Source organism: Anolis sagrei, chromosome 2 (assembly GCF_037176765.1).
Source record: "Anolis sagrei isolate rAnoSag1 chromosome 2, rAnoSag1.mat, whole genome shotgun sequence".
NCBI classification, from domain to species: Eukaryota; Metazoa; Chordata; class Lepidosauria; order Squamata; family Dactyloidae; genus Anolis; species Anolis sagrei.
The window spans coordinates 163896180-163913190 of NC_090022.1; the positions used below are offsets into that span (position 1 = coordinate 163896180).

General features: G+C 44.7%; 1 protein-coding gene across 1 annotated transcript; it reads right to left on the reverse strand.

Annotated features, from left to right (window-relative positions):
• Positions 1 to 8384: 8384 nt before the first annotated feature.
• Positions 8385 to 15948, reverse strand: SWSAP1 (SWIM-type zinc finger 7 associated protein 1). Its single transcript, XM_060763553.2, has 2 exons — positions 15616 to 15948; positions 8385 to 9950 (listed from the first exon to the last, which is right to left on the reverse strand). Exons 1-2 carry the CDS (start codon positions 15850 to 15852, stop codon positions 9405 to 9407), a joined length of 783 nt encoding a protein of 260 aa, XP_060619536.2. The 5' UTR covers positions 15853 to 15948; the 3' UTR covers positions 8385 to 9404.
• Between the last annotated feature and the right edge of the window lie 1063 nt (positions 15949 to 17011).

Here is a 17011-nt window from a genome sequence, read left to right on the forward strand (position 1 = left end):
TCAACCCCCAGAGGGGGACTCAGGATGGCTTACATTTGGCAACAATTCGATGCCACTACATATAACAAAGCAATATAACAACAATTAAAACAATAAACAGAGCATTAATTAAAACAATAAAAACAGTATTAACAGCTGTATCACCATTCCAGTCAAATTCCACATCCAAAGTGCTATTTATGTCTGCTGTCCAAAAGCCTGGTCCCAGAACCACAATTTCAATTTCTTCCTAAAAGACAGGAGGAATGAAGCTGATCTTAACTCGTTGGGAAGCGAGTTCCGCAGTTGGGGGGCTACAGCCAAGAAGGCCCTGTCTCTCATCCCCGCATTTGCGACGCTGGTGGGAGCGAGAGCAGGGCTGCCCCGGATGATCTTAAACTACGAGGCGGGACGTAGAGGGAGATGCGTTCGGAAAAGTAAATGAACCCCTTGTTAGCTGGATGTAGCTTGGTAAATAGCCATTGTTTTTTTGTTTGTTTATTGGGTCAGTCGTTTCCGGCTCTTCGTGACTTCATGGACCAGTCCAGGCCAGAGCTCCCTGTCAGTCATCACCACCCCCAGCTCCTTCAAGGTCAATCCAGTCACTTCAAGGATAGCCACTGTAACTAGATAATATCTGAATGTTTTTCAGTTTAATAAACCTTTTCCATATTATCTAATACATTATCTGAACAGCAATCTCAGGTCTTGAGACAAGCTAGCAGGAAAGATTCACACTTATCATGATTTCATTCTTGGGATCTAGGAAAGCAATGCACATGCACCAATAACACTATATAAAACTATTTTTGTTCCTGGGTTATAGATGTCATTTCCTAATTGGTTCTATAAAAACAACATGGAAATGGTTTATTAAATTGAAAAACTTTTGTTTTTTGTGGGACATTCTGCAGCACATTTTGCTGTAGTTTTTCAATGAATATCTCATATAGTCTCAACCAATTCAACATAGTTTGTTGAGATATTCACTGAAAAACTATAGCAAGCTGTGCTGCAGGATGTAATGTGTGTGCGTGCACACACACACACACACATATATATTGCAATTTAATAAACTTTTTCCATGTTTTTATGACAGAACCAAGTAGGAAATGACATCTATAACCCAGGAACAAAAAATGTGTTACATAGTGTAATTGGACATGATCCAACATCCGATGAAACTTCTGGTAGACCCCAGTGGAGGATGTAATCATTTTCATTTCCACTCTCACCAGGCACAGGATAGCCAGAGTGGACTCAGTGACTCCACAGTATTCGTCAGTGTGTGATGCAGCTGTATCACAGCAGTGTGCTAGTCCGGACCATACAGGATTGTAGCCACTGTATGTGTGAAGACTAACATTGAATCTAAACCCTTCCGGACTTCAATATTCATCATCCCCATAGGTTATCACTCATGGCCAAGTATGATTGCCTTCCAAGTGTAGGGTCTTGGCGGTGGGTCCATAGATGACTGTAGAGACCTATTCTTGATCCACATGTTCTTTTGCAGTGATGACATTGGTTTCCAGATGGAAAACAGTCCCAACAAGGTTTGACATGCATTCCTCTTGGCACATTTGTTTCTCTCACCTGCAATTCGTGCCTCTTTGAATTCCACAGCACTGTTGGTAACAGCTGACCTCCAGTTAGAACATTAGGAAAATAGCAAATAAGGACCCACAACAAAAAATTCTAAACACCAATAGAAATGTTTGACTTTTGGAAGACAGTTTGGAATTGGAAGTGTTTAGTGTGGTTCTGATGTATATGTTCTTTCCCACCTTCTTTAAATCTTACCTGTGCTATAAAAGCAACGAAAGTCTAATGTCTGCTCTGATGTAGGATTTCTGACCAAAGTATTTATTTATTATTTAAAACATTTATATTCCGCCCTTCTCACCCTGAAGGGGACTCAGGGCGGAGCACAGCATATATACGGCAAACATTCAATGCCGGGACACAAAATCACATACAATACATAAACATTAAAAAACATTTATCAAAATATTAAAATACACCATTTAAAACTATCCTAGTCATCTGTGTCAAATCTAATTGGCCTGGTCATCTTTCCTATTGCTGCTTTATTGCCATGTCCTGAATGCTTGGGCCCACAGCCAATTTTTTACCATCCTTCTAAAGGATAGGAGAGAGGGGGCCAACCTGATCTCACCAGGAAGGGAGTTCCATAGCCGGGGAGCAATCACCGAGAAGGCCCTGTCTCTCGTCCCACCAATCGTGCCTGTGACAATGGCGGGACGGAAAGCAGGGCCTCCCCGGAGGATCTTAATCTCTGCGATGGTTCATAGGGGGATATCAATTCGGAAAGGTAATTTGGGCCGGGGCCGTTTAGGGCTTTATAGGCCAAAGCCAGCACTTTGAATTGTGCCTGGTAGCAAACTGGCAGCCAGTGGAGCTGGCGTAACAGGGGAGTTGTATGCTCCTTGTATGCCACCCCAGTTATTAACCTGGCTGCCTCTCGTTGGACTATTTGAAGCTTCCGAACAGTCTTCAAAGGCAACCCCATGTAGAGTGTGTTGCAGTAATCTATCCTAGATGTAAAGAGAGCATGGACCACCGTGGCACTGGAGTTGGGCAGCCAGGCAAAAAGAAGAGTCATTCTCCCCTTTATAGTACTGTAAAATGCTTCAGATTTAAGAGGGTGACAGCTGTCCAACTTTAGCAAGACAGCATCTGGGGACCTCTCCATCCCCTTGGACACAGAGGTGCCCCTGATGCTATCATACTACATTTTGCAGCAACAAAAGAAAGCCCAATGCAATGACATTAGTGAAGCTACATGCTCCACCATATTATTATTGGATTTTGGCCTGAGACAGCAAAGGCATTTAGGCAGGGGTGCCCAAATAAAGAAGCCAAGTTCCAGCCAGAACTCAAAAACGTTATGCCCACGTTCACAGCCCAGCAGCGCAGAAGACCCAACCCAAGCTTTTGCCCTGGTGATAAGCCCTTATCGGCAAGACAGCCACCACCTTCTGCAGCTGTTAATCGCACACACAAATTGCAGAAAACGGCAGACCAGCCAGGCGCCTTCTGAGGTTGGATGACATCCAGGACAGAAAGTTCAGAACATAATGTTTGGAAGCTGTCCATTCCAGGCAGAGGGGGAAACGCCTTCTCCCTGCGTTGGCCAACACTTGGGGCTCCATCAGACCTTGGTGGGTTCTGCTTGTTCCTGCGGACACCTGCAAATGCTTCTGTTACTGCGCTCAAGCTCTGCATTATGAGGACTTGGTGGGTAACTGTGGCCCTCCAGGTCTTTTTCCCCACTCCCAACTCAAACTGCCTATACTCTAATTCAGCATTTCTCAACCTGGGGGTCGGGACCCCTGGAGGGGTCATGAAGGGGTGTTCGAGGGGTCACCAAAGACCAACAGAAAACACAGTATTTTCTGTTGGTCATGGAGGGAAGTCTGGCCCAATTCTATCATTGGTGGAGTTCAGAATGCTCTTTGATTGTAGGTGAACTATAAATCCCAGTAACTACAACTCCCAAATGTCAAATTCTATTTTCCCCAAACTCCACCAGTGTTCACTTTGAGCATATTGAGTATTCGGGCCAAGTTTGGTCCAGATCCACCATTGTTTTGAGTCCACAGTGCTCTCTGGATGTAGGTGAACTACAACTCCAAAACTCAAGGTCAATGTCCACCAAACCCTTCCAGTATTCTCTATTGGTCATGGGAGTTCTGTGTGCCAATACTGGGTCAATTCCATCATTGGTGGAGTTCAGAATGCTCTTTGATTGTAGGTGAACTATAAATCCCAGCAACTACAACTCCCAAATGACAAAACTCCACCAGTATTCACATTTGGGCGTATCAGGTGTTTGTGCCAAATTTGGTAAACTGAATGAAAATTTATCCTGCATATCAGATATTTACATTATGATTCATAACAGTAGCAAAATTACAGTTATGAAGTAGTAACAAAAATAATGTTTATGGTTGGGGGTCACCACAACATGAGGAACTGTATTAAGGGGTCACAGCATTAGAAAGGTTGAGAACCACTGCTCTAATCTCTCACTGCTGGCGAGGAAGGCTAGGGCTGATAGGAGCTATAGGCTAAAAGATCACTCCCCAAAGAGAACTGCCTTAAGATAAAAGCTCAAAATCCCGCCAGAAATGGGTTTAGGTGCTGAAAGCGGTCGCTTGATTCCTAAGTTATCTTGCACAAGAAGAATGCTGTTTAATTGCAAATAGGATAGTCCATTATTCCCGTCCCTGTTTGGTGTGGTCCCTCTTCAATGCTGTCAGCACACTATATTTCCAAGGCTACAAAGATTCTTGAAGGAGTTTCTAAATCAGCGTTTCTCAACCTGGGGGTCGGGACCCCTGGGGGGGTCGCAAGGGGGTGTCACCAAAGACCATCAGAAAACACAATATTTTCTGTTGGTCATGGGGTTGTGTGTGGGAAGTTTGGCCCAGTAGTATCATTGGTGGGGTTCAGAATGCTCTTTAATTGTAGGTGAACTATAAATCCCAGCAACTACAACTACCGTCAAGGTCTATTTTCCCCAAAAACTCCACCATTGTTCACATTTGGGCATATTGTGAATTCGTGCCAAGTTTAGGTCTGATCCATCATTGTTTGAGTCCACAAAGCTCTCTGGATGTAGGTGAACTACAACTCCAAAACTCAAGGTCAGTGCCCACCAAACCCTTCCATTATTTTCTGTTGGTCATGGCTGTTCTGTGTGCCAGGTTTGTTTCAATTCCATCATTGGTAGAGTTCAGAATGCTCTTTGATTGTAAGTCCCAGAAACTACAACTCCCAAATGACAAAATCAACCCTCTCCCCAACCCCACCAGTATTCAAATTTGGGTATTTGTGCCAAATTTGATCCAGTCAATGAAAATACATCCAGCATATCAGATATTTACATTACGATTCATAACAGTTATGAAGTAACAACAAAAATAATGTCATGCTTGGTGTCACCACAACATGAGGAACTGTATTAAGGGGTTGCGGCATGAACAAGGTTGAGAACCAGTTCTAAATGGATATAGAACTGTAGATGAAAGAGAGAAGCTGGATCCTGAAAAAAACGATTTCACATGCAAGTGGATCCAAGCTAGTGTGGAACATAGGATGATAAAAGTATGGAACACTAAAGATGCTTCAGCAGAAATCTGCAGTGCTTGGCCAGTCCTTTCAACTCATCATGTATTACAGACCAGGACAATGAGACTGGGGGATCTATACATCAGAGCTTTTAGGGGGGCCACAGCTCTCAGAATAAGGGATATTTGCTTAGGAATTTTCGGAGTCTACAACGGTTAACAAGCAGAGATTGACATCAGGCATTCACAAACTTGTTTTCACTAATTCCCGTGGAGCCCCCAGTGGCGCAACACATTTAAACCCTTATGCCAACAGGACTGCTGACTGAAAGGTTGGCAGTTCGAATCTTGGAAGTGAGGTGAGCTCCTGTCTGTCAGCTCCAGCTTCCCATGTGGAGACATCAGAGAAGCCTCCCACAGGATGGTAAAACATCCTGGCATTCCCTGGGCAATGTCCTTTGCAGACATCCCATTCTCTCACACCAGAAGCAACTTGCAGTTTCTCAAGTCGCTCCTGACACACACAAAAAAGTTTAATTCCCAGTGCTGACAGAAAGATGATCTACTCACACAAAAACAGGATAGAAGGAGAAAACCAACTCCAAATGCTGGGCCTCAGGATAGTTTGGGAGAACACATCTATCTACCTATAAAATAATGTCTCCCAGGTTAGGGGAAACAAAAGGAAAATTCGTAACTTGAATGATTTGCCCAGTCTGGGTTGTTGTAGGTTTTTTTTGGGCTATATGGCCATGTTCTAGAGGCATTCTCTCCTGACGTTTCGCCTGCATCTATGGCAAGCATCCTCAGAGGTAGTGAGGTCTGTTGCAACTAGGAAAAAGGGTTTATATATCTGTGGCATGACCAGGGTGGGACAAAGAACTCTTGTCTGTTGGAGCGAGGTGTGAATATTTCAACTGACCACCTTGATTAGCATTTGACGGCCTGGCAGTGCCTGGGGCAATCTTTTGTTGAGAGGTGATTAGATGTCCTTGTTTGTTTCCTCTCTGTTGTTGTGCTGTTGTAATTTTAGAGTTTTTTTAATACTAGTAGCCAGATTTTGTTCATTTTCATGGTTTCTTCCTTTCTGTTGAAATTGTCCACATGCTTGTGGATTTCAATGGCTTCTTTGTGTAGTCTGACATGGTGGTTGTGAGAGTGTTCCAGCATTTCTGTGTTTTCAAATAATATGCTGTGTCCAGGCTGGTTCATCAGGTGCTCTGCTATGGCTGACTTCTCTGGTTGAAGTAGTCTGCAGTGCCTTTCCTGTTCCTTGCTTTGTGTTTGGGCATTGCTGCGTTTGGTGGTCCTTATGTAGACTTGTCCACAGCTGAACGGTATACGGTAGACTCCTTCAGAAGTGAGAGGATCTCTCTTGTCCTTTGCTGAACGTAGCATTTGTTGGATTTTCTTGGTGGGTCTGTACATAGTTTGATAGTTCTTTGTCCCACCCTAGTCATTCCACAGATGTATAAACCCATTTTCCTAGTTGCAACAGACCTCACTACCTCTGAGGATGCTTGCCATAGATGCAGGCGAAACATCAGGAAAGAATGCCTCTAGAATATGGCCATACTGCCCAAAAAAACCTACAACAAGCCAATGATTCCGGCCATGAAAGCCTTCGACAATACTTGCCCAGTCTGTTTTTATGGTCACAATTAGCATTTGAATCAAGAGATTTTGAAGCCAAAGTTTACCAGTCCCTGATCCAGACTTCACAGTAAGCACGACAGAAAGCCAAAATAACCAGAACCATAATACACTTAACATAATATTAGTGAATGTATAAAGTCCTTAGTTCTGTTGTTCTGGTTTTATTTTATATTATTTTGCTGTAATGTATTTCTAGGCTCGGTCTCATGTAAGCTGCCCTAAGTCCCCTTTGGGGAGATGGTGGCAGGGTATAAACATTATTATTATTATTATTATTATTATTATTATTATTATTATTATTTGTGCAGGCGTTTGAGTAATTTTAGTGCAATCTGGTAATGGAACATAGGAATGGAACAATGGACGACGAACCTGGACTACGCTTGGATGATAAGATTGGGTACGGTTGTTTTTTGTAATAATTGTGCATTGTAATTGCTTATTGTTAATTTATGGATAATGTGTTAAGTCAATTGTTATATGTTATATGGAACCACTGCTGTTTCTACTGTTTTTACTGTTTGTGAACCGCTGTGAGTCGCCTTCGGGCTTGAGATACAGCGGTATATAAGCAAAGTAAATAAATAATAAATAAATTTATTATTATTATTATTATTATTATTATTATTATTATTATTATTATTGGTTTGCTGGGCACACAGATGAATTTCAAAAGTCGTGAATCTTTACAAATAATGCTGTCTCAATAAACATCTTTAAAAACATACTCTTAATTAGGTCTGTCTCAGTCAACTACAAAGGCTGTCCTTTCTGTGAACAGCTGCATTCATGGGAAGATTTTTAAGAACAACATCTACAATGATGTGGCCACTGATCATACCTTCCCCCTAGCAGCTGGCCTGGCATTTTAATGATGATATTTTAATTATCTTATAACTTAATCAAGTTTGAATGTATGTTAGCTCACTATTATGGGAGTCTTAGGATAGTGATTATTGTCTATTTGTGTACGTTTCTGTTTTTAATGTTGATATGGTCAGTGGACTAATCAATAAACTTTGCTATTTAAAAAAAACCAGATCAGGTCAACAAACGATGTACATGACAATTAAAATATCTTGCTTTTACTTCTCACCCAACAGGAGGGCAGTTACACAAGTAGGTAACCCTGGAGAAATCAGAACACAAAGCTCTCACCATGTAGCAAAATAAATTCATACCGTAAAATGGGCCATATACCTCAATAGGTGTAGCAAATGCCCTGCATTCAATTCTTGTGGTACAACCCCTGACTGTTTCAATAGATGTGGAAGAATATCCCAATGGACTGTAAAAAGGTAAAGGTTGTCCCCTGACATTAAGTCCAGTCATGTCTGACTCTGGGGTGTGGTGCTCATCTCCATTTCTAAGCCAAAGAGCCAGCGCTGTCCATAGACACCTCCAAGGTCATGTGACCAGCATGACCACATGGAGCGCTGTTACCTTCCCGCCGGAGCAGTACCTATTGATCTACTCACACTTGCATGTTTTCGAACTGCTAGGTTGGCAGAAGCTAGGGCTGACATCGGAAGCTCACGCCGCTCCCTGGAATTGAACCTGCGACCTTTTGGTCAACAAGCTCAGCAGCTCAGTGCTTTAACCCACTGCACCACCGGGGGCTGTACACGTTAAATCAGCAAATATTCAGGTGGGTTATGTTTTGAGTATTTTATTGAAAGATTTTCGGCTGCACAAGTATATAACAATTCCCATTTCTTCTTTCACTTGGACCTCACCAGTTTACATCCTATTCCTACAGACATACAAAACATACTTATAATACATGGACTTGAATAATTACCAAAGGGGAAAAAACAAGAAAGAGATATACCAAGATGTCTTGAGGGCCACAGGTTAAAGAGGCCTATCTACAAGAACCTATTACTCACTTGGAATGAGAGATACACCACCACCACACGGTGTTTCTTGTGTTTGGGCCTGGCTTTTCGCTTTATTAGAAAAAAAACCAAGCTTCTTTCTGGACAAACAACAAATTTTACAACCTCTAGAATGGCTATCAATAAAAAATACTGAGAGTTGTAGTCAAACATGAGGGAAGAGTCCTACTGATGAGGGTTGTCCTTCACGGAAGGGCAACCCATGTGTTCAGGTTGATGTCTGAAGGATAATATTCAAGCCTCTCTCTGTCTTATTCCATCTACTATACATTTTTTCATCTTTTCATATGCTCTAAGAAAATATTGATATTCCATGGGAAGCAGCACAAGCATGTTTGGCAATGAAGCAAGGTTTAACAACTTTGCGCAGGGTGCACTGGAATCATCTGAAAACACAGATAGTTGGCTGAGCTCAGACAATAACCTGTAAGATATAACACATATTATATGTAACTTATAAAAAGCATTTATCTCAAGCTCCTTTAACTGTAATGACACTTTCCTAAGGAATCCTAGGATTTGTAGTTCACTGAGGCCCAAACACCAGGAGGGCTGCAGGTTGAAGAGGCCTGCTGTAGGTCAAGGGACTCCTATAGGCCAGTGGTTCTCAACCTGGGGTCCCCAGATGTTTTTGGCCTACAACTCCCAGAAATTTCAGCCAGTTTACCAGCTGTTAGGATTTCTGGGAGTTGTAGGCCAAAAACATCTGGGGACCCCAGGTTGAGAACTACTGCTCTAGAAGAAGACAACCCCATAGCAAATGATCACCAGAGATCTAACATTGAGAGCCAGGTAGAAATACCTGGGCTTCAGCCCCAGCAGGTGTGTCATTCTGTGCAGCTGCGCCACGGCTATCTTCACCTTGGCATGGAAGTGAAGAGATCTTCATTTTACCTTCAGGCTCAAATCTCAGCAGCCATTCTTGATCTTGAGACCCGGGCTGGGAGAGACGTGCTCTAACCACCTTGGTGACACCATGGCTCACTGGATCTGAGCTCTCCTCTGGGTGCAGCCACATCTGGGCCTGGAAGTAGCGCTCAACCACTGAAAAATGTCCCCCATCTTCCCCAGCTTCTCCTGGAGATTTCATGGAAACGAGGAGCTGGCAGGCTGAAGACACACGGCTGAGCTTCTGGCTGAAATGATTCACCGTGTCCAGCAGCAAAGCCACCAATTGAGCAGCCACATTCGGTCCAGAGCAACTGCTCAAATACTCCTCCAAGTCATCCACCACTACTAGGGCAGGGCAACTGGTCTGCTGCAGGTTGGCCAAAACCTGAAACAGCAGCTGAGAGGATGGTGGGTACAGGAACTGGATTCTCTATGGACAGAAAAGGAAGATTGTTCATGACTTACGATGGGAGGCATGAAGAAGCTGCACTGGAAGGGGTCAGATGTTAAGCTATCCAGGGCTATGGCAGACATTGAGAACTGGTTGCAGCTTGATTCTGTTGGATAAACATGCTGTAGAGTGACAACATATTTACTCTACAGATAAGCATACCACACATGATGAGATGTATTATATGACAAGCTTATTACGGTCTGCCCTCAGCTGCCTAAGAACAGGGGCAAGCAACTCTGGGCTTATACAGGGTGAGGCAGCATAACTTCCTTTTTTCAAAACTTAATAACACCCATTGTATGAATCAGAATTTTTTTAATATAATGTTGGCGCATACCTAAAGTTTTGTTTTACGTAGTTTTGAAGATCAAATTAGGTAGGTGACGTCCCCCATTCTCCATACACTGAGTAAACCGATTTCTGGCCTTTGTCATGACTCTTGCCAGCATAGCAAGCGTTATGTTGGCAATTTCTTCTTGAATGTTGGTCTTCAAATCTTGTAGGGTCCTTGGACGGTTCACAGAAACACGGGATTTCAAAAAATCCCATTGAAAAAATCACAAGGGGCCAAATCTGGAGAGCGGGCCGGCCACTCCAAATCTGCTCGAAAAGTAGGCCTCAACGGCAAAAGCATGCTCCTCACTTTTCCAACACATGATGGCGACTGAACTGTGTCAGGACGAAACTTTATACTCCCGCCTCTCGAACGAGACCACTAGCGCTCCGCTACGTCTTCAACTGATTGAATGGAGTGCATTTTAAAAAAGGAAGTTATGCTGCCCACCCTGTAGCTGTTTGCGAAGGTTGAACATGCTGGCTGGAGTTGTAGTCCAAAAAGAAAGGAAAGAAAGAAGAATCATAGAATTGGAAGAGACAAGTAGCATCTAGTCCAAGCCCCTGGCATGCAGGAAAAGCGTAATCAAAGCACCCCGACAGATGGTCATCTAGCCTCTCTTTAAAAGCCTCCAAGGACGGTGCTTCCACCACACCCCGAGGCAGAGATTCTCACAGCTCTTACAGCCAGGAAGTTCTTCCTAATGTTCCAGTGAAATCTCCTTTCTTGGGATTGGAATCCGCTGCTCCATTGAGTCCTAGTGTCCAGGGCAGCAGAAAACAAGCCTGCTCCCTCTCTTCCTTATGACATATTTTCAGATATTTAAACATGGCCATCATAGCTCCTCTATAGTCCAGCTATAGACAAAAAAAGATCTGGGAAGACATAGATGCTCACTTTTACTCTGGAGCAGTGGTTTTCACCCTGTGGGTCTCCAGGTGTTTTGGCCTACAACTCTCAGAAATCCAAGCCAGTTTACCAGCTGTTAGGATTTCTGGGAGTTGAAGGCCAAAACATATGAAGACCCACAGATTCTGGTAATGTAGTTTGGGAAGGCTTGTCCTAAATTACATTTCCCAGAATTCTGCTCCAAATCAGAAAGCTGCAATCAAGATAGGGGAGAGATTTGACCCTGGCAGCAGCAGCAGCAGCCGCCAGCCAGAGTTCCAACAAATGGTTGAAACTGCAAAGAGGAGGAATGTCTGATACTTCTAGTAAGTAAATCTCTGTGCTGGGCTGGGAGGAAATCCCTAAACGGAAGTTTTATTGGTTAACTAGCTGTGGCTTCCCTCCCTCTTTCCTTCCTTCCTTTTTTCTTTTTCTTCTTCTTTCTTCCTTATCTACCTGTTTCTTTTCTTGTATCCTTTGCTCTTTGATTCCTTCCTTCCTTCCCTCCCTCCCTCTTTCTCCTTCTCTTTCTTTCCTTCTCTCCTTCCTTCCCTCTTTCACTTTTTAAATTCTTTCTTTCTTTCCTTTCTTTTCCATCTTTCTTTCTTCTCCTCACTTTCTTTCCCTCTTTCTCTCCTTCCTTCCTTCCTTTCTGTGTATGTGTTTTGTGTGTGCATACACGTGTGTATATATGTATGTTTGTGTACACATGTGGTTTTGCGCATGCGTTGTAATGGGGTTTTTTTTGGCTTTTTAAGTCTCTTCTGCTGTATTTTCAGTGTTTTTATGAGTGACCAGCTGTCTCCTGCCACGCGTTGCTGTGTATATGTGCTTTGTGTGTTTGTATATATTTGTGTGTATGTGGTTTTGTATATATGTGTGTGCGCGCGCGCGTGTTTTTGCGCATGTGTTGTAATGTATTTTTGTTTTATGGCTTTTTAAGTCCCTTCTGTTATGTTTTTCAGTGTTTTATGAGTGATGGTCACTCAGTAGCCCAAGAGGTGTGTTGTTGTTGTTGTTGTTCATTCGTTCAGTCGTCTCCGACTCTTCGTGACTTCATGGACCAGCCCACGCCAGAGCTCCCTGTCGGCCGTCACCACCCCCAGCTCCTTCAAGGTCAGTCCAGTCACTTCAAGGATGCCGTCCATCCATCTTGCCCTTGGTCGGCCCCTCTTCCTTTTGCCTTCCACTTTCCCCAGCATAATTGTCTTCTCCAGGCTTTGCTGCCTCCTCATGATGTGGCCAAAGTACTTCAACTTTGTCCCCAAGAGGTGTATTGTGTCCAAATTTGGTGTCAATTTGCCTAGTGGTTTTTGAGTTATGTTAATCTCACAAATGAACTCTACATTTTTATTTATATAGACTAGCTGTACCTGCCACATGTTGCTGTGGCCAACCTTCTTTCAAGAAAGATCTCAAAACCCATCTGGTTACTTCCATTTACAGCTGCCATCAGAATAAAGCACCTTCCCCCTGCCCTCTATAAAGGCCAAATTCCATTACATTTTTATTTATATAGAAGATATGAGAGACATTCAATGAGATAGCTGTTGTGCCTTAAAAAAAAATTTTATTTTAAAAAAATCCCAAAAAATCAACAGATGTATGAATATTTCTGAAGCATGATGGGAATGATCCCCTGTTTGTCTTGTGTCTTTGTAAAGAAAATTCCAAGGAGATAGCTCTTGCAGTTTTCTTTTAATCTATATAAATAAAAATGTAATGTTCATTTGTGGGATTAACATAACTCAAAAACCACTGGACGAATTGACACCAAATTTGGACACAAGACACCTCTCAGGCCAACGAGTGTCCATCACTCATAAAAATACTGAAAAACACAGCAGAAGAGACTTAAAAAGCCCAAAAATATAAAAAATACATTACAACGCATGCGCAAAACCACATATATAAACATATACACAAATATATACACACGTAAGACACATATACACAGACTGGGCCACAGCCACGCATGGCAGGGGATGGCTAGTGTTGTATATAAAAACTTTGGAAATTTCCCAAAAATCAGTGGTTGAGTGAAACGTTCTGAAACTTGGTGGGCTAACAGTGGCCTTGCTGCTGTTGGAGTCAGGGGGACAGCTTTAAACTGGCTGTCCTCCTTTCTTCACAACCGTGGACAGCGAGTGGAGAGGGGAGGCCTGGTCTCTGAGAGGTCCCCTCTATCTTGTGGGGTTCCTCAGGGGGCCATTCTCTCCCCTCTGTTGTTCAACATCTATATGCGACCACTTGCTCAGCTGGTTCGAGGTTTTGGGCTTGAGTGTTATCAGTACGCTGATGACACTCAGCTGGTGCTGAAGATGGAAGGCCGACCGGACTCTGTACCCGATTGTTTCCATCAGTGCCCCGAGGCCGTTACTGGATGGCTGCGTGCCAGCAGGTTGAGGGTGAATCCAGCAAAGACGGAGATCCTATGGCTGGGTCGATCGGGCAGTGGGGATATCCAGCTGCCTACCCTGGATGGCGAGGTGCTACGCCTGTCATCATTGGTAAAGAGTTTGGGAGTCCTTTTGGACCCTCTGCTGATGATGGAGGCTCAGGTCTCCGCCGTTAGCAGAACCGCCTTTTTTCATCTGCGGCAGGCTAGATGGCGGGCCCCCTACTTATCCAGGGACGACCTAGCTACGGTGATCCAGGCAACGAACATCTCAAGACTGGACTACTGTAACGCCCTGTACATTGGCCTCCCTCTGTCGGTGATCCGGAAGCTCAAGTTGGTACAAAATGCAGCTGCTTGGCTTCTTGCGGGAATTCCAGTGACACATAACCCCAATCTTACTACAGCTGCATTGGTTACCAATTGAGCACCGGATCACTTTCAAAGTGATGGTACCCCAGGTCTCAGCGGTGGCCGGGAGAGCTTTTGCGCAATTAAAACTTGTGCACCAGTTGCGCCCATACCTCGGGAAGTCTGATCTGGCCACGGTGGTCCACGCTCTTGTTACATCCCGAATAGACTACTGCAATGCGCTCTACGTGGGGTTGCCCTTGAAGACTGTTTGGAAACTTCAACTAGTCCAGCGAGCAGCAGCCAGATTGCTCACCGGAGCGACATACAGGGAGCATACCACCCCCCTGCTGTGCCAGCTCCACTGGCTGCCGGTTCAGTTCCGAGCACAATTCAAGGTGCTGGTTTTGACCTACAAAACCCTGTACGGTTCCGGTCCAGTGTATCTGTCCAAACGTATCTCCCTCTACGTCCCACCTCGGAGTCTGAGATCATCTGGGGAGGCCCTGCTATCGACCCCACCACTGTCACAAGTGAGGCTGGTGGGGACGAGGAGCGGGCCTTTCTCAGTGGTGGCCCCTCACCTGTGGAACTCACTCCCGGGGGAAATCAGGGCATCATCATCCCTCCTCGCCTTTAGGAGAAGGGTGAAGACTTGGTTATGGGACCAGGCCTTTGGGCACTCCGGCAATTAAATCAGACAACCAGGTGAGTAAGACCAGCAGGATTGATGAAGTGGAACGTAAAACTAGATCTATGAGTAGCGAACGCTGACCATGTAAGAGGAGAATCTGGGTTTGTATTTGGTTTTATTGATTTTATGGTTATAATGTATATTTGGTGTTAACTGTGTATTGATGTAATTTTGTGTTGATTGTTTTTATGATGCAGGCATCAAATTGTGCCTTGCTTTTGTAAGCCGCCCTGAGTCCCCTTCGGGTTGAGAAGGGCGGGGTAAAAGAACCCCAAATAAATAATAAATTTAAGGCCTTGCATGGTCTGGGGCCGATGTACCTGAGGGACTGCCTCACCCCCTACCAACCCCAGAGATCCCTCCGTTCTGGGGACCAAGATCTATTGGAAGTCCCCTGTGTCAAGACCTTGTGTCTAACAGCGACCAGACGCAGAGCCTTTACAGCAGGGACACCATAACTCTGGAATACTCTGCCACCTGAAGTCCGTGCCTTGCGGGACTTACCAGCTTTCCGCAGGGCATGTAAGACATACCTGTTTCGACAGGCCTTTGATTTTTGATATTTCTGTTTTAAATTGTGTTAGATTTTAGTCCCAGGGGAGTGGTGGCATATAAGTTCGAATAATAATTAATTTTTTTAAAAAAGTGTTTTATCTTTGTAGCAGGTTTCACTCCAATAGCTGTAAAAATGAGAGAGAAAGGAGCCCCCAATGTTTCCCCACTTGCACAATTACTTTCACATAGTCCAAACACCTGGAATGTCTGCATGCTATAGATCAGGCCTGGGCAAACTTGGGCCTTCCAGGTGTTTTGGAGTCCAACTCCCACCATTCCTAACAGCCTCAGGCCCCTTCCTTTTCCCCCTCAGCCGCTTAAGCTGAGAGAGAGGACTTCAATTCCCACAATCCCCAGCCAGGGAATTCTGGGAGCTGAAGTCCCAAACACCTGAAGCAGCAAACGTTTGGGGGATGATCACCTGCATCGCGATGGCATCGAGGCCTCCCTCGCAGGGCAGGCGCTGCAAGGGCCTTGGCGCTACGAACATCACGGAGGCCGGAGCCGCGGCCACGCCGGAGCCGAGCAGCGCCGCTCGGAAAAGCAGAGCCGAGCGGCCCGAAGCCTCGGGGCCCAGCACCACCAAGGGCCGCCGCCGCTGCTGGGGAGGAGCCCCGGGGACGACGCCCAACAGCGCCGAATACAGCGCTCCCGCCATCTGCGTTCAGAACGAGTCGAGATTGCTGCGTCGCACCCAATCAGAGACCGCCCCCCGCGCCAGGCAGCCAATCGGAAGGGCGGATGAAGTATTCCTTTTCAGAACGTTCTCAAGCGCGCTCGCGAAGAGGAAACCCTGGAGTGAGCCAATGGGGGTTCGCGTGGCCGTTCCTTCCGCGTTCGGAAACTTCCCAAGGGAGGGAGGGGCAAAGCGCGGTTTCGAGTGGGCGGGGCGTGTGCCCCAAGCATCTTCAACCTGGTTTGAAATTGTCTTGTTTTCAGTTCTCAATATGTTTAATGCCCCAGGTACCTGACAACAGATAAGGATATAAATATTGTATTTTATTTAAAAATACAGTAATAATATTAATAATAATAAGATTGGGTTGTTGGAGGTTTTTCCGGGCTATAGGGCCATGTTCTAGAGGCATTTTCTCCTGACGTTTCGCCTGCATCTATGGCAAGCATCCTCAGAGGTAGTGAGGTCTGTTAGAAGTAGGAAAATGGGTTTATATATCTGTGGAATGACCAGGGTGGGACAAAGGACTCTTGTCTGCTGGAGCGCTGTGAATGTTTCAACTGACCACCTTGATTAGCATTTAATGGCTTGGAAGTGCCTGGGGGGAATCTTTTGTTGAGAGTGATTTGATGTGCCCGATTGTTTCCTCTGTGTTGTTGTGCTGTTGCAATTTTAGAGTTTTTTTAATACTGGTAGGCAGATTTTGTTCATTTTCATGGTTTCCTCCTTTCTGTTGAAATTGTCCACATGCTTGTGGATTTCAATGGCTTCTCTGTGTAGTCTGACATGGTGGTTGTTGGTGTGGTCCAGCATTTCTGTGTTCTCAAATAATATGCTGCGTCCAGACTGGTTCATCAGGTGCTCTGCTATGGCTGACTTCTCTGGTTGAAGTAGTCTGCAGTGCCTTTCATGTTCCTTGATTCGTGTTTGGGCAATGCTGCGTTTGGTGGTCCCTATGTAGACTTGTCCACAGCTGCATGGTACACGGTAGACTCCTGCAGAAGTGAGAGGATCCCTCTTGTCCTTTGCTGAACGTAGCATTTGTTGGATTTTCTTGGTGGGTCTGTAGGTGGTTTGTATGTTGTGTTTCCTCATCAGCTCCCTGTGCGGTCAGTGGTTCGCTTGATGTATGGCAGGAACA